Source organism: Fringilla coelebs (genome assembly GCF_963513975.1).
Source record: "Fringilla coelebs genome assembly, chromosome: 24".
NCBI lineage: Eukaryota > Metazoa > Chordata > Aves > Passeriformes > Fringillidae > Fringilla > Fringilla coelebs.
The window spans coordinates 2,309,139-2,335,857 of NC_140050.1; the positions used below are offsets into that span (position 1 = coordinate 2,309,139).

Consider the following 26,719-nt stretch of genomic DNA (forward strand, 5'->3'; position numbering starts at 1 on the left):
GGGTGCATCTGGATTTTAATGTGGAGGCTCACAGAGCTGTCTATAAAGTTGTGCTCCTCACAACCTAGTTTCTTTCTAATGCTACAAAACTTGCTTGTGAAACTGCACAATTCAAAAGAGAATCCTCGTTTAGAGTGTGAGGAGTAGAATTTGCTTGCCATCAGCCTGAGCAGAGTCTTGAGCTGTCCTTTTAGGTGGGAGAAAGATTGCTGGTGTTGATGCCAATAATGTGCTGCACTATTTTTGCACTCTAACTAGAGCATCAGAAACAGACCTGCTCGGGCTCTCTGGGGTGGGTTCTGGGCTCTCAGTGCTGGGAGATCTGCCTGAAGCTGTGGGTCAAGTATGTAAACTCTGGAGAGGGGCGTGTTCCCAATATTTCTTCTTCAGGTGGTTGGTTGCTTTGTCTTTGTTGTGAGCTGCATGGCTTTCCTTTTCTGTAGCACAGACTTTGAAGTTATACTTGGGAGTCAAGTACCTGAAAAGAAGAATATGAAAATAACAGGGGACAGACATTTTAGCAGGGCCTGTTGTGATAGGACAAGGGTTTAAGCTAAAAGAAGGGTGATCCAGACTAGAAATGAGGAAGAAAGTTTTTATGATGGCATGGTGAGATACTGGCACAGCTTCTGTTTGCTGAGCTCTGCCAAGAACTGGGAGTGAGTCTTGCTGGTATGGGCTCTTTGGGTAAGGGACTCTACATGAAGGTCCCTATGTGAGTCTCTTCACACAATAGCTTTGGAAAAATTCACTGTGACATTAGGTGTTGTTTGTCCCACATCTGTGTTTATTTAGTGCTTTCAGATTGAGGACGACTGAACATGTGAAGCCATCTGGGTTTGAATGGGGGCTCACTCCTTCCTCTTCTCTTACTAAAGTATAAAGTTGGATATGTAATAAACACTGTAATCACTTTGGTATTTGGTTAAACTTGAACTAATGAAAGATGAGGTAATGGTGGCTTTTTTCCAAGTGATTCAATGTCTTCTGCAACTTTATATTTACTCAGTGCTTAGGACTCTTTTGGTTGTTTCTCCTGTTTTTTCTTATTAGCCTAGGCTCTTTGCTTGGCTAATGGCTCCCCTTATTTGCTGTGGCCTTACTCGGTAAAAGTAGATGCCAGTCAAATCTGTAATTTTTAGGTTATACAGCTGTTCTGCTAATGCTGTTCAGAAAGCAAGAAGAAAACACAGAAGAACAAAGCAGGAGAGTAGAAAACATCCTATTTTTAGGACAAGATTGGTTTATCTCATACTTATCCTAGCTAGGGGGATAGTGTTTCCAGAGATGGAAAGGGCTGCATAAGACCGAGTTAAAATTAACTCCCTGGCAGTCTACAAGCATGGAGCCTGCACAAGAGCCACAGGAGCTGGGACCTCAGACAGAAATGATTGCAGACACAATTCTTGAGGTTGGAGAGAAACTCTTCCAGGTCAGCCGTAGGGTGCTTTCAGTACACAGTCGATATTTTGAAGCCATGTTTTTTGGAGGAGCAAGAGAGAGCTCTGAACAGCACATAGTGATCAAAGGGATCGATGCAGTGCCATTTCAGGCACTACTTGAGTTCACTCGCACAGCCCAAGTGCTCATAGGTCAAGAAAATGTGACCAGCTTACTGGAAACAGCTGATTTTTTTCAGTTTGACAGAGTGAAACTGCTGTGTGAGAAATTTCTGGAGAGAGAACTGCATGTTTCAAACTGCCTGGGCTTGATGACCTACTCACAGCAATTTGCCTTTACAGAGTTATATGTGTCTGCTATGAATGTGGCTCTCACTCACTGGGGGGATGTGATGCGCCAGGAAGAATTTAAGGCATTACCCAAGGAAATGCTGGTGCAGCTCCTGAAGAGTGATGACCTCTTCATTTCAAGAGAGGATGTGGTTTTTGACAGTATTATGATTTGGATCATGGAGGACCCAGCAACCAGAGAGGAGGAATTTCTGGATTTGGTGGGCGAAGTCAGGGTCACTTTTCTGAGTTTGTCCTTCCTTGATATCTTGGTGAAACGCAGCAAGCGTGCTGGAGAGACAGATATCTTTTCCAGACTAATAAAGAAGTTAGACAGCTGTCCCCCACCCAGCTGGCAAAATCCGAAACTGTGTCCTATCGCTGGCCGGAGCTATGACACCTTATATGTCCTGGGAGGAAAGCATGACAAGGAACAGCAAGAATTATTTCTCTTTCAACCTAAAACAGGGACCTGGCAGGCTTGTTCTCCACTGCAGCGCAAGAACCTCACCCAGTATGCAGTGGCAGCAGTAGGTAACTTACAGAGATGGGAGACTGAACAGATGCAAAACAGAATTTGAGACTGAGTCCCAAATGCAGGGAGTCCAACTGTTGCTGTAAAACTGTTGTGCTCAGCATTGCTAAAACCTCGTTCATATTTGTTCAAAGAATGTTTTTTTCTTAGTCCTGGGAGAGTGCTAGATAACACTATTCTCCTATAGCAGAAACTATGCAGTCTATCAAGCTCCTTACCTTGGCTTTATCTGAAATTAGTCCAAGGACTTGGCTTTAAGCAGTGTATTTTTTGGCCTTCTCTTTTGTAGTGATTTAGACATATGACAGGCAACTTCTGATTTATAGTTGCCATTACATTAAACTTCTCCATAGATGTTGGGAAATCTTCATGCTTGGAGACTTTCAAGCCAGCTCAACTATGGCTTCCTGTATTAGTGTTGGTAATAGTCCCATTTCTGGTAGGACTTTGGAAGTGAGATCTCTGAGGTTCTATCCAACCAGTGTTCCATGATTCTGTTCAAAAATGGGAGCAGGCTTGGAAAGACTGGCTGCATTCCATAGGCCCAATGAATTAAATACTGCAAACTGATTGATAGAGCAGTGATTTTCTCTCCTCATCTTGCACCTTATCGGTACAGCCCAGGGTGAAATGAAAACCCCAGGTATCAGGAGCAATGTTTAGCCTTCACATGACTAGTATTTTCTTTGCTGTGCTTCCAGGGAGCTTCCTTTTTGTGACAGGAGGATATTTCCGGGATGAATTTGTGTGGTACAGTGTGGATTGGGTGCTCATCTACAACTGCTTGGACAATTGCTGGCTGGAAGGGCCAGCCATGAAGAAGTCCCGCAATAGCCACTGTGCAGTAGGAGTAGGGCTCTACTTGTATGTTCTCGGAGGGAGCACAGATGAAGGGATAATCCCAGCAGTGGAGCGCATGGCTCTGCTGGAGTCAGAGTGGGAAAGCATGAGCCCGATGGCTCAGCCCGTGGAGAGAGGCGACGCGGCCAGCCTGGGAACCCGGATCTACGTGGTCTGCGGCCTGGATGAGAATGGACATGTGTATGATGGAGTGCAAAGGCTGAACACGGAGACAGACAGCTGGGATGTCATCTCCTTCTCCCCTCTTCCAAGGTAAGAAATAATATTCTAGGACCTGGCAGAAGATGAAGGATTCTAGTGGTCCCCCTCCAAGAAGAGGTTATAGTGTAGAAATCCATAAGTCCTGTCCCTGCAACACTTCTGTGATTCTCTGTTTAAACAGGACCTCTGATCTGAGGACCAAGGTAACACTGAATATTTCTGTTGATTCTGATCAAGGGTTTCTTCTCTCTCAGGTATGATCTCTGCATCACATCCCTGAATGGGGCTCTGTACACTGTCGGAGGGGAAGCTTTTCGATTTGATGTGGAGACAGATGAATGGACGCAGGTGAATGAGGAATGCTTGACCCAGAAGTTCTTCATGGGATGCAGCACTGTGAATGGACAAATTTATCTCCTTGGGCAGAGGAAGGGAAACAGCACCCTCCCCACTGTAGTCCTCTTTGATCCCTACACTGATGTGTGCCAGGTCATAGATAACAAACTCCCTTGCCCCCTTCCTATTCATGGCTGTGTGTCTGTGCGAAGATTTGATACGTGGGCGTAAGAATGGAAGATCATGTGCTTTACAGCTGAAGGGAGTCAGATTGCATCAGCTTTGGCCTGTGACATTTTAAAAATTTTGTTCCTTTGTAATTTTACCTTTTTTTTTCTACTTGACAAATGAACTTGAAGCAAAAGCCAGTGCAAACTTTGTCTACACAAAGGCCGCAGGTCATTATTGAAAATGGTGATTGGTATTGTTATGGTGTATAAACTCCTTAGGGTTGATGCTCAGTAAAGAGCTGTTCTGACCTTTAACCTCTGTGTCTCTCTGTTCTTTGAACAGCTGGAAAATCACTGCCTCATTGTTAAAAAATGTCATAAGATTTCAATAATAATCAAATGGGTGTCAAGGGAATCTTCAGCAGGATTATAAGCCCATAGTGCTGTAGACAGAGCTGAAAAAAACAAAAATCCAAACAGCAATTGCTGTCAAGCCATACTTAATATCAGTACCATTTCAGCCTGAAATAAGCAAGTTTCACAGGTTAATTATGGCTAAAATTATCTTTAGTCAAGGCTGAAGAGCACCACAGAAGCACAGAGACTCTTCTGGATTTAGGGATTCAGGTATGTGATGATAAACATTTGCACACTGAGTCTTAAGAATCTGGTTTCAGTTTCCTTAGTTGTCCTTGGGTTCACAGCTGCAGACACTCTGGATAAAAACGCCCATCCCGAAGCACTAAAATGAGGTTGCAAGGCGCAGGGTCGTGCACATGGCTGTAATTAAAGACTGTGTATGAGGAAGAGCATTTCCTGAGCAGAGCTATGGCCTTAGGGCGGTAGGGATTGATCTCCAAGGGCACTCAGGCCTCCAAAGTGTGGAGAGGGAGAGAGTGACTGCCCCACTGGTGCAACAGAAGCAAGCTGGGAGGCTGCACTGCAAGCACTGTGCTGTCAGTCTGTTCTCTGATGTGACACAGCAAGAGAGCTCCTGAGCTGAAGGATTGACATCTCCAGAGAAGGGGAGAGGCCTTAAAAACTGAGAGGTGTTGGTGAAAAGCAACCCTGCCTCTGTGACAGTTCTGTCAGGACAGCAGGACTGCAGACACGGAGCCCTCTAGGTCTGGTTTGGCTTCCTCTCCTTGCCAGCTCCCACCAGAACTGGGGGTCCTATGATGGGGCTGCAGCAGCCAAGGCTGGGCCTGTTCTCTGTGCCCAGAAGCCAGTTGTGCCCTGGAGACCTTATAAATCTTTTGAATTATGAAATTCTCATGTATCATTTGGGGCCTTAAAAGAAAGCATTGTAATTGAAGGGACAAGGTACATTAATTCATGGGCGAACCCTTACACAGGGATCCCAATGAAGGGTCTTTCACCTCACCAAAGGGCAGCTAGTGGGGGTGAGGTGACATCCTGCTCAAGGCTGATGTTCCACAGAGAGAGGGTGGCTGCCTGCCTTCCATCATTGCAGCCAGGAGACTCAAATTCCAGAGTCCTTCAAGGGAATGATGTGAGGCTGCCAGCAAGGTTCAAAGATTTTCCTGCTGACATATGATCTGCTAGTATAAAAATATTTCATGCAAAATGTACATAAATCAGACTCTTTTTTGGTGTAATCAGTTTTTTATATTTACTTAAAATTTATTGTTATACTATAAATTCTGAAAATTAGAACTTATGCAAGAAATTGCAAGGTGGAGCATCATCCAACACCTAAACGATCCAGGTAAAATGATAGTGCTGTAATGCTCCTATTTTCCAATTTTAAAAATGAAATCTCAACAAAATTATTACATCCATATAGAAAGCTTCCATTTATTACGTATAATTTCTGGTGGAAAAAAGTGCATTTGGAAGAATTTAGTTCCTTTCAATTTTAGGAGAATTTTCTCTGAGTGGACGTTCAATAAGCAAAATCTTTCAGACAGTAGAGCTATTTTGAATAATTCATACAGCAAATACAGCTTGTATCATTTAACCCAGCCTTAGCTGCAGAAATGGTTTATCCCAGAGCCTGACCATTTTATACTTCCCAAGTGAAAACTTATTTGCTATTCAAACCAATACCTTTCACATGCAAGTCCATTCATGGGGTGGCTGGCAATGAATGCTACTGTCTTTTGAAACTGCAAATTGGTTAAATCTTCACCAGTTTTAGTTTATTATCTCATGAGCCTTTTGGGAAGGCTTTGAGATAATCACAGATAGGAGTCATAACTTCACCAGCTTGTTCAACCCCTCTTCTCTTTATACAGTGGGTCTTTGGCTGGTATACCCTTTTCTTCCTGGATGAATGACTATAGAGTAGTAGTAAAAGAATAATGCTAACAGAAGAATTATAGGAAACAACTCCTGAAGTGACTTAATTGCCTATAGATGTGATGAAATTCACCACCTAGGCCTCAGGCATGCTGCAGTGAGCCCCTGTCCAGCCTCTCTCCCGGCTCTCCTGTTCAGCCTTCCTGCATTTCAAAGACTGCCTGGATCCTGGTGTTTTGCAGCAAGCCCTGTGTTATTCTTTGTTTTTTGCCAGATCCTCTCCTTGCTCTTGTCACTCTCTTTGGTGTCATTTCTGGCATCTTGTCTTTTCTGAAGAAAAGAAAGTTTAAATTGTATATAAGAAGACTAGTCCTGTATTCATTCACAGCCCTCAGGGCTTACCCTGACAGCTAAAATAAAAATAAGAGGTGTGATCATGTCGTTAAAGCCAGTGCTTCAATAGTCCCTGCATTGGGAGATTGACTTAAGCTGACAGGTGTTAACACTATTATGGTTTCACTCAATTTTTCTCACCCTGGTAATGTGTCTTGTAATATGATTTCCTGAAAATATGTTTGTATTTATTCTACATATAGTTGTTCAGCATATTTTTCTATGCAATGTATTAGTGTTGAAGGTGTGAAAGCCAACACAGATTTGTCCAGCAAACATATGCACTGGACTCCTTATTTTGCTATTGTCTACAATCAATAAGCATGTCTGTCTTAGGTTACAATGTAAGATGTAACCAAAAGTATGTATTCTATCATCATCTTCATAAATTGTTAAAAACAGGCAGGGCAGTGTTCTTTATCTGTTTCATGACTCAGCCCTGATAACACCCTCCTGGGGATATCTTCTGCCAATGGGCCATCAAGTCTCACTGCATGACCCATAAATTACATCATCTCACTGTGCAATGCTCCACCCATGGGCAGGAACCAAGCTATGGAGGGGCTTGACAGCTGGCCTGCAAGCAAAGCTGAGTTAATAGAAGAAATAACAATTGATGATTTTCGAGTGTATCCATAGCAAAGAAGAAGACAAGGCCATCAGCATAGAAACAGATTAGAAAAGATACATGATAATTTTTGTAAGCTAGACTACATAAGTAGATGTGTATGCGTACCTTATTATATTTCTGTAAAACTTTTGCCAATTATATTAATGTTAATTGCTTTGCACCAATGAAATAATAAGTTATTGTGATGTAGTTAATGACTTAAGATCACGCTTTGTTAAGAGTATATAAGCTAGAGAACACGCAAAATAAAAACCCCTTTTCTTCTTAGACCCTCATCACGTATGTAGGTCGCGTCCAGCCTAACAGTAACACTTGGTGACCCCGACGCGATGGAACTGCCAGGCGAAGGGCAGTGAAGTCGGAGCCCAGAGAAGCTGAGAGCAGCGGGGTGCAGCTGCCAGCCCAGACCCAGTTCTGACACCTGGAAAAAGGGTGAGCCGCTGGGAACAATAAGAAATAATTTAACAAGCAAAGAACAGATTGTTTTATCTACATAGAAAACTTTGTTAAAAAGGAGTTAAAACAACGGACTATGCTCTGTGTAGTATTTTAATATGGGCAAAGTCTCAAAATTTTAAGACTGATGTAACTACTGCTTTTAGTGTTAGAGCTTGGAAAGAAGTTAGAAAAACACTCTAGGAAGTCATTCAGAATGGAGATAAAGCAGCTGCAGATTTATCTCCTACTTGGAAGATGCTTTTTAACACCTTAAAAGAGTAAAAAGCAGAGCAAGATAAAAAAGATTTAGAAGGAGTAGAAAGAGAATCGGAGGAAGAACTTGAAGTTTACTGAAGAGCAGCAGAAGAAAGAAGCTCAGCCTGAGAGTTCTGCTGAAATTTTTTCTCCAGAGACTGTTGCTAAGTCTGTTGAGAAATGAGCAACGAGTTGATAATGCTTCCTTGTATTTATCTGTAAAAAGCTTTAAATCCATGTACCCCTCACCCGTAGAGTGACTAGCTGAACTTAATATTAAATCTGAGTCTTTGGCACAGCGGCTGGCTAAGATGACCTTAAAAAAGAAACAAATTGAGCCATCCGCTCCTTTGCTTGCTCCTAATTCTGAACTGCACAAACACATGAGAGTATTAACTCTTTCTCCTCGTTTGTCTTCTGATTCTGATAGTGACAATGAAGAAATTACAGAGATTAAAAAGTCTGAAATAATGCATACTTCTATTTGCTGTAAAACTAGTAATAGACATAAGCTTAGTAAAACTGGTAATAAAAATAAGCTTAGTGTTTCAAAAACTCTGCCTTCTGATAATGTTATTGTAACTGTTCGTCAGTCTTTTTGGTGTTAAGAATATGTTAAAAAGAAAGCAGTTGAGACAAGAGACCAAGATTTAGTAGAAAAAATAAGCCCACCAAAGAGCTCAGAGGCTGTTGATATAGATGCTGCTAATAGTAAAATGTCTTTTCCTGTGTTTAAAGCAGTTCCTAATTCAGGACAAAATGATAGTCATGAGGTTTTTGCATGGAAGGTTGTGCAAGATCTTCAGTCTTCAGTAGGTAAATTTAGTATTAATTCTGCTGAAGTAATGCAATTAATTTGTATTATTAATACAGATTTGCTGTCTCCTTAAGATATTGTGCATTTAACTACAGTTTTGTTTCAACCAGTGTAGTATAAAGTATTTCAAAGCAATTGGGAGCAATTGGCCGAGCAAACAGCTTTAAATAATATGCAACTACCTCAGCAAGACCCTCGTCATGCTGTAAGAGTTGATGTTTTGCTTAGTCAAGAGCCCTTTTCTAATCCAGATTTACAGGCACAGTGAGATCCCCTAGTTTTAACACAAGCTCAACAATTAAGTATGAGTGCTATAACTAAAACAATGGAAATAGCAGCTCCAAAACCAAGATATGTCACTATAAGACAAGGTCTTAAAGAGCCTTTTCTGCAATTTGTAGAAAAAATTGCTGCAACAATTGAAAAACAAGTAGAAGATGAAATTTTAAAAGAAATTCTATGTAAGCAATTAGGCAGAGGAAACATGAGCGAAGATTGCGAAAAAATTATTGAAGTGCTGCCAGGAAATCCCTCTGTCCCTGAGATGGTTACAGCATGTTCAAAAGTTAGCACAGTTCAACATAAAATGACTGCATTAGCAGCAGCTCTAAGGCCTTCACCAAAATGCTTTTCTTGCAGGAAACAAAGTCATTTACAATCACAGTGTCCTAAAAATGTTGAACAGAAAGTGAAGTCTAAAATGAATCTTACTTGTAATAGATGCAGTAAAAATAGGCACTTTGCCAAACAATGTGAATCAAAATATCATGCAAATAGACAACTGTTACAAGAAACAAGAAAAAGAACAGGAAGAAGCACATGTAGATACAAATACTTCAGCAACCACAAGCCCTCCCAGCACTGCAAAGTTATCCATTTGTGAACAATACTCAAAGGTAACAATTAGCTCAGCAAAGATTGATATACCCACCGCAAACACAGTAACTATTAATACTCATGATGTTGTTAAAGTGCCTTTGCAAGCATGAAGACCTATTAGTAAAGGTCTCAGTGCTCTTTAGAAGACCTAGTGCTACTTTAATAGAGCTTAATGTACATGTTGAAGTAATTGATGCTGATTACATAAGACAAATTTGTACTATGATTACAACTAATTATCCACCAGTTACTATACCTGAAAAGACTTGTCTTGCTTAAATTGTTCCTTTTTTGTGTTGTGTTCCCAAAACAAAAAATCAGCTACTTTCCACTAGAAGCTTCAGATCTATTGGGACACCTCAATTTTGCTGGGCACAACGAGTGACAGCTCAGTGCCCTACACTGACGTGCACCTTGACTTCTGAGAATGCAAGACCTCAACAAATGAAAGTGAATGGTCAGCTGGACACAGGAGCTGATATTACAATTGTGTCTTTACACTCGTGGCTACCACAGTGGCCAGTGCAAACAAGTGACACTGAAGTAGTTGATCTAGAAAGCACCACAGTAAGTAAAGTTTCACTTAACAATATTTTGATCACAAATCCTGAAAGGCAGACAGCAACTGTAAGGCCATATATTACCTCTGCTCCTTTGAATCTATAAGGTCAAAACTACCTTAGTCAATGAAGAGTAAAAATTATCACAGATTTTTAACAAAGTTCACTTTGAACTGATTGCTGAAATTATTATTAAAGCTCAGAAACGATGTGTTGAATTATTAGGCCAAGATCCTGAAAAAATTGTTTTGCCTGTCCAGAATTAGTATTTTGAGTGGTGTCTTGCCAACAATTATCAGTTGCAAGCAGCTATAGCTGCTTTCACAAAGCAAGTGTCTTATCATTTACCAAGTCACCCCTTGTTAAAATTTTTTCAAGAAGTACCTGTTAGTCAGAAACAATTGAGCATGGAAAGTCCTGTTGATAGACCATTTCTACAGATAGTTCTAGAAAAACAAGAAAAGCTGCAGCGACTTGGAAAGTCAATAATGATTGGCGACATGTGATCAAATTTCAAACAAGATCACCTCAAATTGTTGAATTGTGAGCCATGACCACAGCTTTTTGGTTGTTCCCTCAAGCTGTGAACATTGTCACAGATTCTGCTCATGTAGAAAATTTGACCAAAAAATTAATAAAGTTGTTTTATCTGAAATTGATCATCGTCCTTTATTTGAGGTGTTAGAATTGTAGAATACAATCCAATAATGCACTGAACCATATTTTGTACTCCACATTCACAGCCACACTTCTTTACCAGGATTTTTCACTGACTGGAACGCTGTAGCCAATGCTCTTGTTGCCAATGCTGCTTTAACAGTTTCTAATCATAGGCAACAAGCAATTTTGTGTCATCAATTTTATCATCAAGGAGCTCAAGCTCTGCAGTTGCAATTTAGCCTTAGTAGCAATGATGCTCGCTCAATTGTTGCTGCATGCCCTGACTGTCAAGGTTCGCATGTTCCTGTATATTATGGAACAAATCCCAGAGGGTTGCAAGCTTGCAACTCTGGCAGACAGACATTACTCAAATTGCTGATACCTTTTCTCATGCTATTGTAGCAACTGCACATTCAAATGAAAGAGCTCTAGATGTTATTCGTCATTTTCAAAAAGCTTTCTCTGTTTTAAGAGTGCCTTAACAAATTAAGACTGATAATGGATCTGGTTATGTTTCTCAGAAAGCAAAGCATTTTTTTGCTGCTTGAAGTGTTGTACATAGTACAGGTATTCCTCATTCTTCCACTGGACAAGCTATTGTTGAACATGCTCATAGAACATCGAAGCATCAGCTTCAAAAACAAAAAGGGGAGAACCCTTTTTGTTTGCAAGGAGAACCCCCCCCAAGCACTACTGAACAAAACAGTTTATGTGCTGAATTTTTTATCCTACAGGGAGACAACTTTACCTCCTTTGTTTTCTCATTTTTCCTCTTTAATTTCAAAAAAATCTGAGTGGCAGAAGCCTGTTTGGGTGCAAGTGAGGCATCTGATTAGTGGCCAATGGAGTGGTCCTGTAGATTTAATAAACTGAAAGAAGATACGTGCTTGTGTCTCTACAGAAAATGGACCCTGCTGGACACCTGCCCGTTGTGTTAAGCCTTATCTGGAGCGCAGCGGAGGGAACAGGATGGAAGATTCCAGAGCAACTGGAGAAGAACGTGTGGGTGACACTGGCTGAGGCTACACATCAGGACACGCTGTGCCTGTCAGTTTCCAGTCCTGAGAATCCATTCTCTACGTGTCTTGGTGGTGTACCTCTTGATAACTGGCCTTGTCCCTCACAAGCTTTTAACTGTAAACCACTGACCCCTGTACACAGTGTAGATTTCTGGGATAGTGTCTGTGTACACTTGCCTCAGGTTTCCATTGAGCCACAGGAGCTGGAATTGCTGGGATCATTGCAAATAGATGCTTGTGTAATGTTTAGTTACAAAAGGAAAGACAAGACAACAGGGGGGCAGTCTCAGGATATAAATGCAACACTAGACATTTACAGGAATGCAAGCTTGTGGTGTAACTACACCTCATGTCGCGTATCACGTGCCTTTGATGTGTCTCTGCAGCTACCGAGAGGTGTGTTTTTAATCTGTGGTGATCGTGATTGGGTTGGTATTCCAAAAAAGATAAGAAGAGGTCCCCACAGTTTAGAGCAGTTGACTCTATTGACACCCAACATAACAATGATGCATCAAAAAGCAAGAAGCAAGTGGTCACTACGACATAAGTTTGCTTCTCAATGCCAAGATAAGGTAGCTTTTTAAAGACCTAGTTCCATTGCTTCTAATCAATTTTTGCACCTAGAGTAGCTTCAGCTCACGCTCTATCTGCCTTAAATAAGCTTGGTTGTTGGCTTGCTAAGCAAAGCAATGACACATCTGTAGCTTTACGTAAGTTACTGCTAGGTGTAAACAGCATTAGACATGCAACATTGCGAAACAGAGCAGCTATAGATTTCTGATTGTTATCTCATAGTCATAGATGCCAAAATTTTGAAGGTATGTGTTGCATGAATTTATCAAATCACAGTGAATCAATCTACAAAAGCATTGCAAACTTGAAAGAGAGAGTCAATCACTTACGACTAGATGGCAGATGAAGATAGCTGAACAGCTTTTTCAAGAGCTAGGAATCACTAAGTTGCTAAAGACCTTGTTGAAGACTAGATTGTTAATTTTGCTGGTGATTGTAATTATTGCTCTGTGTCTCCCTTGTCTGCTTAGATTTTTGCATCAAGCCCTGCAAAAATCCTTGCCAGCTGTGTTTGTGGCTCAAATACAAAAAGGGGGAAGCATGGAGGGGCTTGACAGCTGGCCTGCAAGCAAAGCTGAGTTAATAGAAGAAATAACAATTGATGATTTTCGAGTGTATCCATAGCAAAGAAGAAGACAAGGCCATCAGCATGGAAACAGATTAGAAAAGATACATGAAAATTTTTGTAAGCTAGACTACGTGCATAAGTAGATGTGTATATGTACTTTATTACATTTCTGTAAAACTTTTGCCAATTATATTAATGTTAATTGCTTTGCACCAATGAAATAATAAGTTATTGTGATGTAGTTAATGACTTAAGATCACGCTTTGTTAAGAGTATATAAGTTAGAGAACACGCAAAATAAAAAACTTTTTTCTTCTTAGACCCTCATCACATATGTACGTCACGTCCAGCCTCACAGTAACACCAAGCATTTCTACCCGGATATAATCTGAGTTTGGAACACCATGAGGAGCCTTACCTACTGGATTCCAAGAGGAGAAGAGCTCCATAACCTCCCTGGACCTTCAGAAGAAGACCAGACCTTTCTATAGGATCAGCACTTCAACAGAACCAGATCTAGCACTAAAAGAGGACTGCAGCCACCGTTTAATGGGACTGCCATCACCACCCTGACTAACACGGTGTCAGGCTGTATCCTGACTGTCAGTTTAAGTCAGTGTTTTCTACCGTTATAAGTAGTAAATGATAAAGTGAAATGAACAATAATAATATAGATTTTTTATTTTGTGACTGAGATACGGTCTCTAATAGCCACAATCAAAGGGACAGCGTCGAGCCTGGGATCGGTGCTGGGTGAACCCTGATCCGACCTCTGCGGCATCGGATCCCCACAGTTCTCGCATGCTGTCTCCATCGGGCTGGTTTTATACAGTTTTTTCTGCCTGAGGCAGAGGTTCTTCTATTCTTTATGTAGCTTTGCATATTCATGCAGTCTCCTTCCTCTGTGCAGGGCTGGACAAAGCTGTTTCTGGGGAGTGATGAATGCTGATGTCGAGTTAGGGAACCTGGCATTTGGACGCACGTTCCTGATGACTCTGGCTCGCTCTACACTCGCTTGCTAATTAAGTCTTCTCCCTTCGCTGCCATCTGGGGCTTTGCAATTTTGTGAGGCAATCCTTTTCCCTGACTGTCTGTGGTTTTAAACTTTAAAGATTTTCTTGCACAGGCACAACTTATTCGCAACTTATTTAATGTATATTTTACATAAGCACGAATTATTTCATAACATATATTACATCTACCTTTATTTTCATTTTCCTATTAAATTGTAGTTCTGACTTGGAAGCTCCCACAGGTTTGTTTTCAAACTAGTACAGTATCCGCCATAATTTCCTCAGAAAAACTGCTTTTTCTTGAAATTTAGCTTTGATGAAGGGGTAACTCAAGAAAGTTGTGGGCATAGCACCAACATGGTGGGTTTTTTTGACCACAGGTCCTCAAAGCTTTCACAAATCTTCTCAGATGCTCCCTCAATGTCATCTCCCCCTGTTAGCAAGGCAGGCTAGGGAGGTGCCCTTTCTGATGACATTTGTCCCAGAGTTCACTATACAAACTCTGGCATGCACCAAGACCCTGTGGAAGGCACCCAAAACTCAGAGATGCAAATACACAGTGTGCTATTTACCAGGCTTACCTGGTTGTTCCTTCCTTACTCCTCTTTGGACATACCAACAGGTTGCAGCTCTCTGATACTACATACTGAGAAGCCTTTAGGCAGTGAGGAGAAAGGTCTGTGGATGGCTCCCATGTCACTACAACATAGCTGCAAGCTAGAAGTGAGCTCCTGCTCTAATCTTTGTGAGATAAGGTATCTATACAATTCCCAACATACACCTTAGGAAGCTGTTGGGCTGTTTGTGGGGCAATCTCATTTCTCTCCTTCCTTCCTGCAGGCAAGTAGGAGTCACCCTGAACCTCACGTTCTCTCATGAGCGGTGGTGGCACAAAGGAGACAAAGACTTTTCATACCTCACCACAGAGGATGACATTGAAGATCATCTGGATGATCACACAGGACCAGAAAATGTGTAGCAACTGCAGGATCACCAGGAAAGCGTTTATGAGACAGCTTATGGGGAACAACCAAACTTTTGTAATGAAATAATAATACACGCTGTGGGAAAGAGAGGGAGAGGCAAATCAGAAGACACAAGACTAAAGCAGGTTTAGTAGGTTCAGACTTGCAAGGATCAGGTGTCCTTCTGCAGAATGTCTTGGCTGAGGTGTTCCCAGGGCAGAGCTGAGCTGAACCAGGATGGCACCACCAGGCTTCACGCTGTGCCCAGATCTCACAAAGCAAGCCCTAGAGTACCTGCTGAAGCTCTGTATGAAAATCACCAACAATGCAATAGGCTTTGCAGACAGGTCAGTTATCAGACACCTGCAATGCTCCCTTAGAAGAGACAGGAACTGGCAACATTTCTCCTGAAATAAATCTTAAGAGGAACAATGGGCAAAAGTGAAAGCATAAGGAGACCTCACTTAAATAAAAAGATAATGGCTTTTTAAAATGAAGTTAGGGAAGAGTTAAGGGTGCAGATGACCAGCTGGGCATGGTGTTATTTTTAGCAAAAGTCACATGAAGTCACTGATCTCAGTGATGAGAACAGAAAAGAGGACAGCACTGGTTTGGAAATGGAAAGCAGACAGGACAGAGAGCAGTTCAGCACAGGAGAGAAATGATGAGTTGGTACTATGTGTCTTTCTCCACAAGTTACCTATGACATGAATATATTGTATGCAGGGAAACCTTGTTGGACAGAGCATGTATTTGCTCTACACTTGTCTTCCTTGACCTCTGCTGCTTGCTGTTGGTGCTGAGACATGCTGATCTCAGTGGACCCTTAGTCTGATCCAGGACACCTGTTACCTTCTTTGTCCTTACATTATGGTACAGCAGGTTGGGATTCTGGGACTTCACACTTATTAGTGGAGACAACTGAAGTTGTGCTTGTTCTCAGGAAAGTTGCATCAAGCTTTTACTGCTTTTCTCTCTAAGGCAGACATATGACCACCAGAATCTGGGACTTGTCATGCAAAGTCAGCCTGATAGGCATCCAGACTAAGTGGCAACATGACCAAAGTTCAATACTCAGCATCTTCAGTGGTGGTATACAGCAAGGGCGGGGACAAAGGACAGCAACAGAGACTTACCCCTTTGTGTGTGTATAGCATGTCCTATTTTTAAAATTCTTCTTGGTGTAACAAATGAAATGTTTGGTTTGAAAGAAAACAGAAAGATTAGACTATAATGCTAGTGTTGTGGAAAAAGTTTATGGGAAGTTTGTCACTATCAGCTTTTCCGGGCAACTTGGCAAAGGTAAAGAAAAAAGAACAACTTCAGCCCTGTTAAAGGCTGGAAGGGCTGCCAGATATGTGTATGCAAAAGCCATTCTCCAAGGCTGGTACCTGTGTGTGGCTTCTGGAGGAATCATTGCTGATGCCCTCCCAGCATGTGCTGAATCCCTCATGATTCTCTTGTTTTATTTCAGATACATGGTGGGTAACTCTGCATTTACTGTGCTGGTTTCTCTATACTAATTGTATCTTAGTAGACCTTGAGTTTTAAGGCTTTTTTAGTCTGCTAAGAATTTCTTGAGAAATTCTAACCAGTATGGTTTGCACCTTCTCTCTCTCATAGGAACCAGTGTTTATAACATTAGGAGTGGGAAAAGAGGGGGAAAGGCTGTGGCTCTAGATTAATTAGTAGAATTAATTCATTTATATAGTTAAAATCCTAGGGCTTATTTTTTTCCTCTGGATTCTTCTGTTCCAGTTGAATTAATTTTTGAACTTGTAGTGTTCTGTTCTCTGCCTTTCCTCCTTCAGCATGGAGGGTCACCTCATGCAGAGGACAGCAAAATGTTACTCACATTAATGGGAAAATGACAAGCTGGGAGATGATGAAAACCACAGCGTAAACATTGAATACTGCTTCACAGACCCACTTCCATTTCAGGTAATGGAGTATCTTGGCAAGCTGTAGAGAAAAAAATTTCTGTATGTCCCTTGTGCCTGTGTTCTCCATCTAGAGGCTGAGGGATTTCCCACATCCTGCAAGGATGGCCAGGCTTGTAGGGATGTGTCCTAATCTCTTTGCATCCAATTACCTTTCCCCAAGAGCAGTAGAACAAGTACTTCCTAAATGCTCTGTCACCACCTTACATGTGTCCCACTCATGGGCACTGCACAGACATGTGTCATGTGTAGCAACATGCACAGCTGCCCGTGCTCCCCACAGGCCTGAAACTGGGAGAGCAGCTTTTTGCTCAGGCAACAGTTTTAAACTAGGAGAGATTTAAATTAGATGTTAGGAAGAAATTATTTACTCAAAAGGTGGTGAGGGCCAGAGAAGCTGAGTTTGCCCCATCCTTGGGGTAGGTTGAATAGGTCTTGGAGAAATCTGATCTAGTGGAAAGTATCCCTGCCCATGGCAGTGGGTTGGAATGAGATGGGCCTTAATGTCCTTTGCTACCCAAACCATTCTGTGATTCCATGATTTACAGGTGAGGGTGACACCCCTCTAAAATAGAATCAGAGGCACCATGGACCAGCATGACTATCATCCCAAACTGTATCATATTGGCACAGTAGGAGACAAAGATCAGAGTGATGGTGCCGAAGTGGTGGGCAATCGGTTCCTTAAAGTCCTGTCATGAGAAGAGAGATTGTCAGTCTTACCTTGCCCTGGCAGCATCTGATCCTGCACACTGCCTCACTAGGATGTGCCAAACATCTCCACAAATCATCAGTGCTCCCCACCACACTACAGCTCTCTGAGGTCCTGCACAATCTCAAGAAGAGAATTTTGTCCTTTATGCCCAGTTTATGGAAACCCAGATAACCCATGAGACATATGTAGGTGCAAACATGCTGGAAGATGAATTTTTATAAGTTTTTGTGAATTGATCTGCCCTTCCAAAATTGCTCTCTTAGTACCCCACATTTTCTTCCAGACGCCTCCTCTGTGTATTGAAGGCCTTTTGTAATGACAGCAGATTGCCCCTGGCCTGGGCCAGGTCCTACCCACGGCCTATAATGGAGGAGCTCTTTAATTGCCTGTGCTTCTTCAGTTGACCATGCTGCAAAAGTCACAGACATTTCCAGGACCCTCATCAGGGCAGGCCAGGTCCCTCCCATCAGGGGGGCACAGCCTCCTGGTGCAGGCAGCACCTGGGAGCTGGGGAAGGCTGTGATGCCATGTTCACCCAGTGGCCGTCCTTTGAGCAGCCCTGGGGCCCCCAGCACCCCCAGCCGAGGAGGCAGGAAGGCCATGCCCCACGAGAGAGGGCCCAGTGCAGGGTGCAGCAGTGGGCTCTGAGAGCTGGAGGGGTTCACGTGCACAAGGGGCTTCACAGCAGCGCTTGTGCCTTCTCCTTGCACCCCAGGGAGCTGGCAGTGGGGTGGGGGCATAGGGGGCTGACTGAACCATCTGGTTGTGGCTGCACCGTGGTCAATCACCTTCCTCTTCACATCAAAGGGCAGGGTGGCCAACAGTGAGCAATAGAAGGAGAGCTCCAGGAGGTAGAACCAGCCCAACATGGGTGCTAGAGGCTGTAAGACAAGTGACAGCCCTGCCTAGCCCTGGGTTCAGGAGAGGAGAGGAGTCTTCCCCTTCATTCAACCCAAACCTGCTGTTTGGGACAGCAGGTGTTAGTCATGCCTAAATTTTCCTGTTCCCCCTGACTGAACTGTTTGCTGATGTACTGACAAGTCCAAAGCCAGGGCTAGCCCTGATCTGTCTGCAATGGTCTGGGAGCAGCTGGGGTCTCCCCTCTTCAGAGGCTCAGACACCTCATCTCTGTCCCTGCTTGGAGATATCAGATGTCCTGACCACCCTTTGTGGCCACAGACAGCCACCTCCAAACAGACTGGGGTGACAGAGAAAGTGAGAACTGCCTGCTCTGAGCAGAGGTGTCCAAGGGCTGCCACGTGTGAGCACATGTGAGGAGCTCATCAAGCAGATGTCAAACTGTTTGATAATGCATAATGTGAGGATGAAGGACCAGAGAGAGGGGTGTTGAAATAAGACAGGCGGATATAATGAGTTATAAGTATAAAGCTTTTTGTCATAAGGTGGTGCTGTCTCCGTACTTGAAGGTTTTCAAAACTAAACTGGAAAAACTAAACTGGAAAAAACCTTAGGTAACCTGGTCTGATCTCACAGCTAAGTGAGATCAGGAGGAGGAGATGCAAGCAGGAGGTTGGACAAGAATCTTTGTTATCTCTCTTCCAATTTGAATTATCTTGTGAGTCCACATATTTGCTGCTCACCTGTTGAGGAAATTTCAACCAGCACATGGTGTGGTCCCAAAACCAGGGCTTCTGTGCATAGAGAAGGCAGCAGCAAGAACCCAGCACCTTTTAATCACCTAAAGACCATGGGGAGAGGTATTGCAAGAACTCAGTGTGCCCATGCTAGATCCAATCTGGCCCTGAGCTTTGGAGAAACTGGTTGGCAAAATGCATTTATCATTAGGGAATGTACAAGATGTCACAGGGAGGGTCTTTGGAGCAGCGGGCAGCAGCCACAGTCAGGACAGGGTCTGCTCTTGTCTGAGATGCAGGAGCTGGCTGTGGGTATCTGTGGGGAGCACTTATTCCAGGATCTAAGACAAGAAAAGCAGAGTGACATCACTGACACCTAGCCAGCTCCACCCAGGGAAAAGGGAACTTCTGAATCAGGATTGGGGATGATTCTGCTCCATACCCCTGAATTCGTCCTTCTTTGGCTTTGCACCCACAGTCATGACCACACATCATCTTTGGATGGGCTCTTTAAAGTGGCCTGGGACCATCAGCCTCATTTGCAATGAACAAAGAGCCCTTGAAAGATGTCACTTCACAGCATGACCCTGCTCACATGCCTACATCATACAGAAGAGCCAGTCCAGAGAAGAATGAGGTGGAATAAAATGTAAATCTCCAACTAAAACAGAAAACAAGGAATTAAGACCTCCTCCAGAGTTGAAATAGCTCCCCAGGCTGTGCCCAGGATGCCCACAGGGGAACCTGTCCTTGTTTGGACCGAGATTTGCAGAATCTCAGCTCTGCTGGGGCATGAAAGCAGGTGCTGTAAGGCTTCAGGGTATCCACTGCCCAGCCAGGTTCTGCTGAGATCCACACTTTGCCCAGATTCCTTGGGCATTCCATCAGGGCTAAAGAGGATGCAGTAAGACTACAAAGATGCCTCTGCCTGTCTCCTTTTGTTGTGTGGATGTTTGTAGATCACCTATCAAATGCTTATACACCCCAGACAATGGAAGGCACCCAGTTTTTCTCAGTGATGGCACAGGAATACTGGGGGATTTATTGCTTTCTTCAGAAATGTTGCAGTAGGAAGCACTGCACAAACTTTCAGGTGGAGAATATATATATTTAAATATAATAACATGATTCAAGCACAGAATAATTTCTTTTTCAGAGGGGGAAGAGGAGTGGATCTCGTACCTGATGGGGGTCTTTATGTACATATAGCATTAAACCTCAAGGTGAGAACCAGAGGTAGCTTGATTCTCTTGATCAAGACACTTGGTGACTCCTCTCTCCACCATGACTCCATGTATTACTAAGATATGCAGGAACATTTAATATAAGAGAGCAAATAACTTGGGAAAAGGAAAGCTGTCGAGATTTTGGTGCTTTCTTGTGTTGTTCAGTTTTAACCTCCCTCTTTCATGGCTTGCACTGCCTCCTAACTGCACTTCATGGATTCATTTTCTGCCCAACCAGCCATGCTGACAAAATCTTAAAATTTTAATTTTGCACCTAGATGACCTTTGAAAACAAGTCTAACACATTTTACAAGTGGCTTTTGTGTTCAAAATTCCTCTGAGTGATTTTGAGATCTAAACCTGTTTCTCCATCAAGGCCAGTAGACTCTGTTGAGGCAAATTTAACTTTTCAAAGGTAAAAATGGGCAGGGAGGGAGGGAGGGAGGGAGCTAGCAGTGCTGCAGTGGCTCTGTGTGCAGTAAGGGGACCTGGCCTCAGGGGACAGAGGCTCTGCTCGCAGCCACAGCAGCTCCCTGGAGTGTGTTTGGGGTAAGGACAGGACAGAGGGTATTGATGATGTGCTGACCTGTTGGAGGTCTCCATCACCAAAATCTAACCCAGCTGCCTGGCCTCACACAACTTCTTCCTCAACCTGGGGTGGTGCTGGGCCCGCCGGTGCCTGGACCAGGTCTCACCTTTCTGACAGGCAGGTCACTTTGCTTGGCCAGTGCAACAGCTCCTCCTGGAAACAGAGCAGGGAGGAAGCACTGAGCCTTCTGGAGGCTGCCATTCCCTGTGAGGGAGGAGGAGCTCTGCTCCCAGGGCCTGCTTCTACCTGTCTACCTTTGCCCAAAGTACACCTTTCTTTGAAAAAAATTGTATCAACTCTGTTTGCATTTGGGAACTCCCAGATTGTTTTGGCCATTTTAAAACTCCAATTCAGACAAATCTAAATGCAGGTTCAGAAGTAAGCACAGCCTCTCCCTGGTTAAATTTTGCCACCTGTACACAATGGGATGTAATGTCTGGCTATAAAAGTCTAAATAATTTTTTTTTCACCTCTGATACAATTTTGGCTTATAATTATCAGCTACTGATGGAAAACCTGAAGATAAAAGAAGTTTCAACTTGTAAAGATAAAGAAACAGACACATGGTTCACTCCATAATGTCAGTAAACCACTCAGCTGTTGAAGGGGCAGTCACAGGCTCGAAGGCATCAATTCCATCATTCTCATTTTCTGCATGAATTCCAAATAACATGACAAGAGTTAAGGTTTATAAACTGTGATTAAAATTAATGTAAAGATGAGCTCATGAGCATTTCATAATTAATCTGACAAAGCTTCATCATGATAACAGTAAATTATTTTTTAAAATCTATGCATCAGTGTGAGTCATGATCCAGCCAGAGACTGGTGGTGCATGACACTAAATCCAGCTGGAGACTGGTGACCAATGGTTTCCCCCAGGGCTCGCTTGTGGGGCCAGTCACATTTAATATTTTCATCAATGATCTGGATGAGGGGATCAAGGACACCCTCAGTCATTTCCCAGATGATACCAAGCTGGGTGGGATGTTGATGTGCTGGAGGGCAGGAATGCTCTGCAGAGGCAATTTGACAGGTGGGATCAATGAGCCAAGGCAAACAAGGCAAAGGGCCGGGCCACAAGAACCCCATGGGACAATCCAGCTTTGGGGCAGAGTGGCTGAAAAGCTGCCTGGTGGAGAAGGACCTGGTGGTCCTGGTCAACAGTGGCTGAACATGAGCCCAGGTGTGCCCAGGTGGCCAAGAGAGCCAATGGCACCTGGCCTGTACCAGCCACAGTGTGGCCTGCAGGACCAGGGCAGTGACTGGGCACTGCTGAGGCATTTCAAATCCTGGGTTCAGTTTTAGGCCCCTCATGACAAGAAAGTCACTGAAGGGCTGGAGCATGTCTAGAGAAGGGAACAGAGCTGGGGAAGGGTCTGGAGCACAAGGCTGATAAGGAGCAGCTGGGGGGCTCAGCCTGGAGCAAGGGAGGCTCACGGGAGACCTTCTCCATCTCTACAAGTCCCTTGCAGAAGTAGAACAAGATGAAATGGCCTCTAGTTGTGCCAGGGGAGGTTTAGATTGGAAAAACTTCAAGCCCTCGCACAGGCTGCCCAGGACAGTGTTGGAGTCCCCATTCTTGAAGAGATTTAAAACATGGGTAGCTGTGGTACATGGGGACATGCTGGTAGCCTTGGCAGCACTGGGAGAATGGTTGGACTTCATGATCTCAGAGAGCTTTTCCAACTTAAATGATTCTGTGATTCTGAAGGACTTGAAGTTCTGCCAAAAATAAGCAGCCTTAATAGACTCTACCCAAAGGGGTGGTGGCTGCCTTCCTGCCAGAGCCAGCAGCTGCCACAGCAGCTGCTGTGTTTGACATGCAGCAGGTCAGGGGTGCTGGGATTGCAGCTGCTGAACATGTTGGAAGCTGCTGCAGTATCTGCTTGTACATCTCTTCCCTGGAAGGGTGGCTGACAGTAACTGCCTGGCCTGGGGACAGAGGGAAGGTGCTGCTTGCCTGGGCTCTTGGGACAATGGGACACTCACCTTCTTTGGGGTCCTGCCCAGCAGAATGTAGAAGCCTTCCAGGGTGGCACTGGTCTGAACTTTGGGCCTTTGTGTGTCGCTCAGCCCAATGCCCTGGCCAAGGGCAGAGTCAGGGCTCTGTGAGAGGAAGGAGCTCTGGCAGGACAGGACCTGTGTGCCAACACTGGCAGCCAGGCTCAGCCAACAGGAAGATGCTGCCAGTGCCATGTTCTGTGCTGGATGTAGAGCCCCAGCACCAGCAGAGTGCTCCCACACCTGGCCCAGGGCACAGCCCAAGGCTCCCAGTGCTGCTCCAGCACACACTCAAGGCTTGCTGCCTCTGCCAGGTCAATGCTTTTTCTTCACAAACACAATGGCACTAAAGCAAAGGTGGAGTGGAGAAAACAGAAACGATAGCTAAATCAGCAATAATTAATTTTGCTGAGACAACAGGACACAGAGCATGCCTCTGTGTTGGAGTGTATGCTGGCCCTCCTTACTGTGCTCCTGAGCAGTCCAAAGGATGCCACACAACCAGTCTGAGAGTGTCTGAGTGTCCCAGGGCTATGTGTCTAGGGTACCTGACCACTGTCTGCAGCAGGAGCCAAGGACAGAACACGTGGGAATATGCTGGTTCCTGCAGGAAACCCCAGCAAAGCTCTAGTGGGAGCCATTGTGTCCTAAATCATATTGCTTCTAGGAAGCCAGCCAGTGCAACATGCCTCCCCTTCTTTGAGGGAAGACCTGATGACCCTGGAATTAACTCTGGTTCTTCCTACAGCCCTCATCTGCCACATCTTCTTACATGGCTGTGCCCTGCAGGCAGGAGCCAGCCCTCGGGGCAGATGGGTCAGTGCTCCCTGGCTCCTCCAGGAGAGACCCTCTGTCCCAGCTTAGGGCAGGTTTGCTGACCACAGCTTTGATCCTTCATGTCCTCCCCTTTCCCCCCTGGAGTCCTGCTGTGCCAAATGGGAAGCAGGCTGGCAGTTCTGCCCACAGGGCACACAGCCCTGCTTTAACTGACTGGCTTCCAACTTTCTGAGCATGAGGGCTGATCTGCACCTCCCCACATGTCAGTCCTTGTTCCTGGAAAAGGGGCTCAAAGCCCTGTCTGAATCCATCTCATGGGATGAGCAATGTGGATCTGCCTCATTTCCACACACAAGTTCTGGGGAGATGCTAGCCAGTGCTCAGGCCCCTGGGGGTGACATGCCTGCAGCTGGGACCCTGGAGTGTATCATCACCCCTGACAGAACTGGGGTCCTCTGGTGCCAGGAGGAGAAAGTGAGTCAGAGCTGGGCAAAGAGTGGTGTGAGCAAAGAGGTTCCACGGCAGCTCTAGGAGCTCTGGGATGGGGAGCTCACATAGCACCTTCAGGAGCATCCTCTAGGATCAGGCTGAACCCTGGCTCAGCCAGGGCCTCCCAGCACTAACATCCCCAGTAAATCCCTTATCTGTGCTGCAAGCTGCCTGGTCTGTCTTGGACTGTGTTCAGAGGGACCCACCCACAGCTAAGGCGTGACTGAGAGAGGGGCTTGTCTTTTCACACCTACAGGTACAGGAGGGAGGGAGGGCAGGGAAAGAGCTGCCATACCATATAAATACAATATGGTATGAAAAGCAGAGAGATTCATTATTCTTGGGGACAACTCTGTGTACACCTTGTAGGGGTCAGGAGGCAGGCAAGGATTTTTCTGGAGCAGCCCTGCAAAACACTGGTGGCAATCAGCACAGCAGAAACCAGAGGTGCTGCACTCACCTTTCAAAGATGCACAGGACAAAGATCAATAACAGGGCACCAGGGATGCCGAGCAGGAGGTGCTGAGGCTGTGGGTACTGTATGTCTGCAGACTCTTCAAGTCTTCCCAGACAGCTCCAGGTGGCAGCCAGTGTTCATGGTGCCAGAGCCCCTCTGACACTCCCATTCTGGTCAAGACGATGGGCACAGAAACCAGAGGCTGCCTGCAGCAAGCAGGTGTTACTAAGGCACAAAGCTCACTGCTAAATCAGGATTCCCAACTCAACAGCTCATCACCCACTGTCCCAACCTCTTGCTCAATCCCATGAATATGTCAGACTAGTTGAAATATCATCACTTGTTTTGACCTGCTTGTGAGCTTGGAGGCCATGTAAGATGTCCTAGTACACAAGAGTCATGTAGAGGGTGTCAAGGAGGTGGCTGATTTCAATTTCAGTCTGTTTCACAGATGACACCTACCTGGTGACACTATCAGCAGAGTCATCTCTCTTGCCCCCTCTTTCTACCAGGCTTTTCCTTCTCAGGCTGCAAAGTTCTCATCTCTTAATCAGCTCTGACACCCACCAGAGGGTGTGGAAGGAGGTCCCAGGGGGGACTGTCTACATTCATGAAAATCGTCTGGCATCTTCAAGGACCCCACAGTCCTGGTTTTGGTTCCTTCCTCTTGGCCAGTGACATCCCATATCCTGTTTGCATTTTGAATCATCATGTACTGAGCACAAAGCTGAGGCACTGCTCCCCAGAGCGGTTCTGGAGTGCTCACACACAGACCAGCACTTCAGGACACCCTCTCCCTCTCTGCTGCACCACCTTCCTCTGCTCCACTGAGCTTCACTTGCATTCTGTCAGTCTCTCAGTGCTGTGAACTGCAGCAGACAGCCTGCAACACCATCTTGAAGAACCTTCATTATCAGCTGATTTTGCTCTCTGCTTCTCCCTCCCCTTTTTGGAGGCACCTGCACCAATACACAGCTGCAAACAATCAGTGTTGGTCTCTCACAGTCAGCTCAGCTGGGTTTCCTCAGGCTGCTGAGGGACCTTTCTGAATGCCTTTGCAAAGCTGAGCAGGGTGCAGGTTCTCTCCACTATATGTTCTCACCAATTCTTTGGGGTAACTCCAGCAGAGTGAGACAACTTCCCCACAGACCCCCCTGCCCCACCCTGCCATGGGAACCCTTTCCTATTATGTTCATATCTGTTTCCAAAAATTCTATCACATATAATACTTTCTACTGCTCTGACCTGCGTGTCAGACTACAGAAGGCTGTAGTTACATTCCCACCTGGAACCTTCTTAAATTTTTCTGATAACAAGATGATTTGAAACAAAGAACAGCATTCCACAGTTGGTAGTTGAACTCCTCTAAGAACAAACTTCCTCCTGCCAGTGGGTTTGAAGGTTTGCTGCTACTCAGTTAATCGCTGTGCTAAATAACATTTTCTCACCTGTTGGCTTGAAGTGGATCCTCTTGCAATACGTTCTCAGTGAGATGTCAGGTATTGGACCCTCTCTCCCTCAGCTGGGGAGCCACACAGGGCAGCTCACTGCATTTCTTGGCTCTAGCCTGACCTGTCCCAGTGTTCCTGCTGTCTGTCACCATCATTTCTGAACCCAGCCATCTTGTCAATGTTTTGTATTGCCTTTCAAGTTGTTTCTCAGGATATTTCTTGGCCTGCTTTATCACATGCTTACATTCATCTGACAAAGTTAATAGGTCCCTTCCCCTGTTTAGACACGGCGTCAGCTTTTTGAACAAGGCCTTGCCTTTATTTGCAGGCACTGTGTCTGCTGCACCTGTGAGAATGAGAAAAGCAATGTTGTTCCAAGTGCAGCCAAGAAATGGTTCCCTTGGGCAAGCATTTCTGAATGAAATAATGTGAAATAATGTGATAATGGAGATCTCTGAAATTTACTGTGTGCTGGAAGAAGGATAAAACTGTGCCAAATTATTCTTAAAACTAGATCAAAAATGGCAACAGATGTCCATGTCTCCTGGAGTCAGCAGATTTGCATCAGCCATAATTTTGGGCTAGGGCAGCCTGGGGGCCACACTGTGCC

The 26,719-nt window shown here is 44.5% G+C and overlaps 1 protein-coding gene and 1 pseudogene across 2 annotated transcripts; one reads left to right on the plus strand and one right to left on the minus strand.

Annotated features, from left to right (window-relative positions):
• Nucleotides 1-1,342: 1,342 nt before the first annotated feature.
• Nucleotides 1,343-4,053, plus strand: LOC311162584 (kelch-like protein 23; the record flags this gene model as incomplete). The annotated part of the gene is made up of 3 exons (XM_084220991.1): nt 1,343-2,264; nt 2,967-3,378; nt 3,582-4,053. 3 exons carry the CDS (start codon nt 1,343-1,345, stop codon nt 3,892-3,894), a joined length of 1,647 nt encoding a protein of 548 aa, XP_084077117.1. The 3' UTR covers nt 3,895-4,053.
• A 2,295-nt stretch (nt 4,054-6,348) lies between these two features.
• Nucleotides 6,349-24,827, minus strand: LOC311162655 (ceramide synthase 4-like; annotated as a pseudogene). Its single transcript has 10 exons — nt 24,662-24,827; nt 22,920-23,040; nt 20,968-21,081; nt 19,720-19,777; nt 19,123-19,173; nt 18,310-18,402; nt 17,370-17,498; nt 16,722-16,828; nt 14,818-14,962; nt 6,349-6,425 (listed from the first exon to the last, which is right to left on the minus strand). The product of its transcript is annotated as a ceramide synthase 4-like (transcript).
• Nucleotides 24,828-26,719: the final 1,892 nt, after the last annotated feature.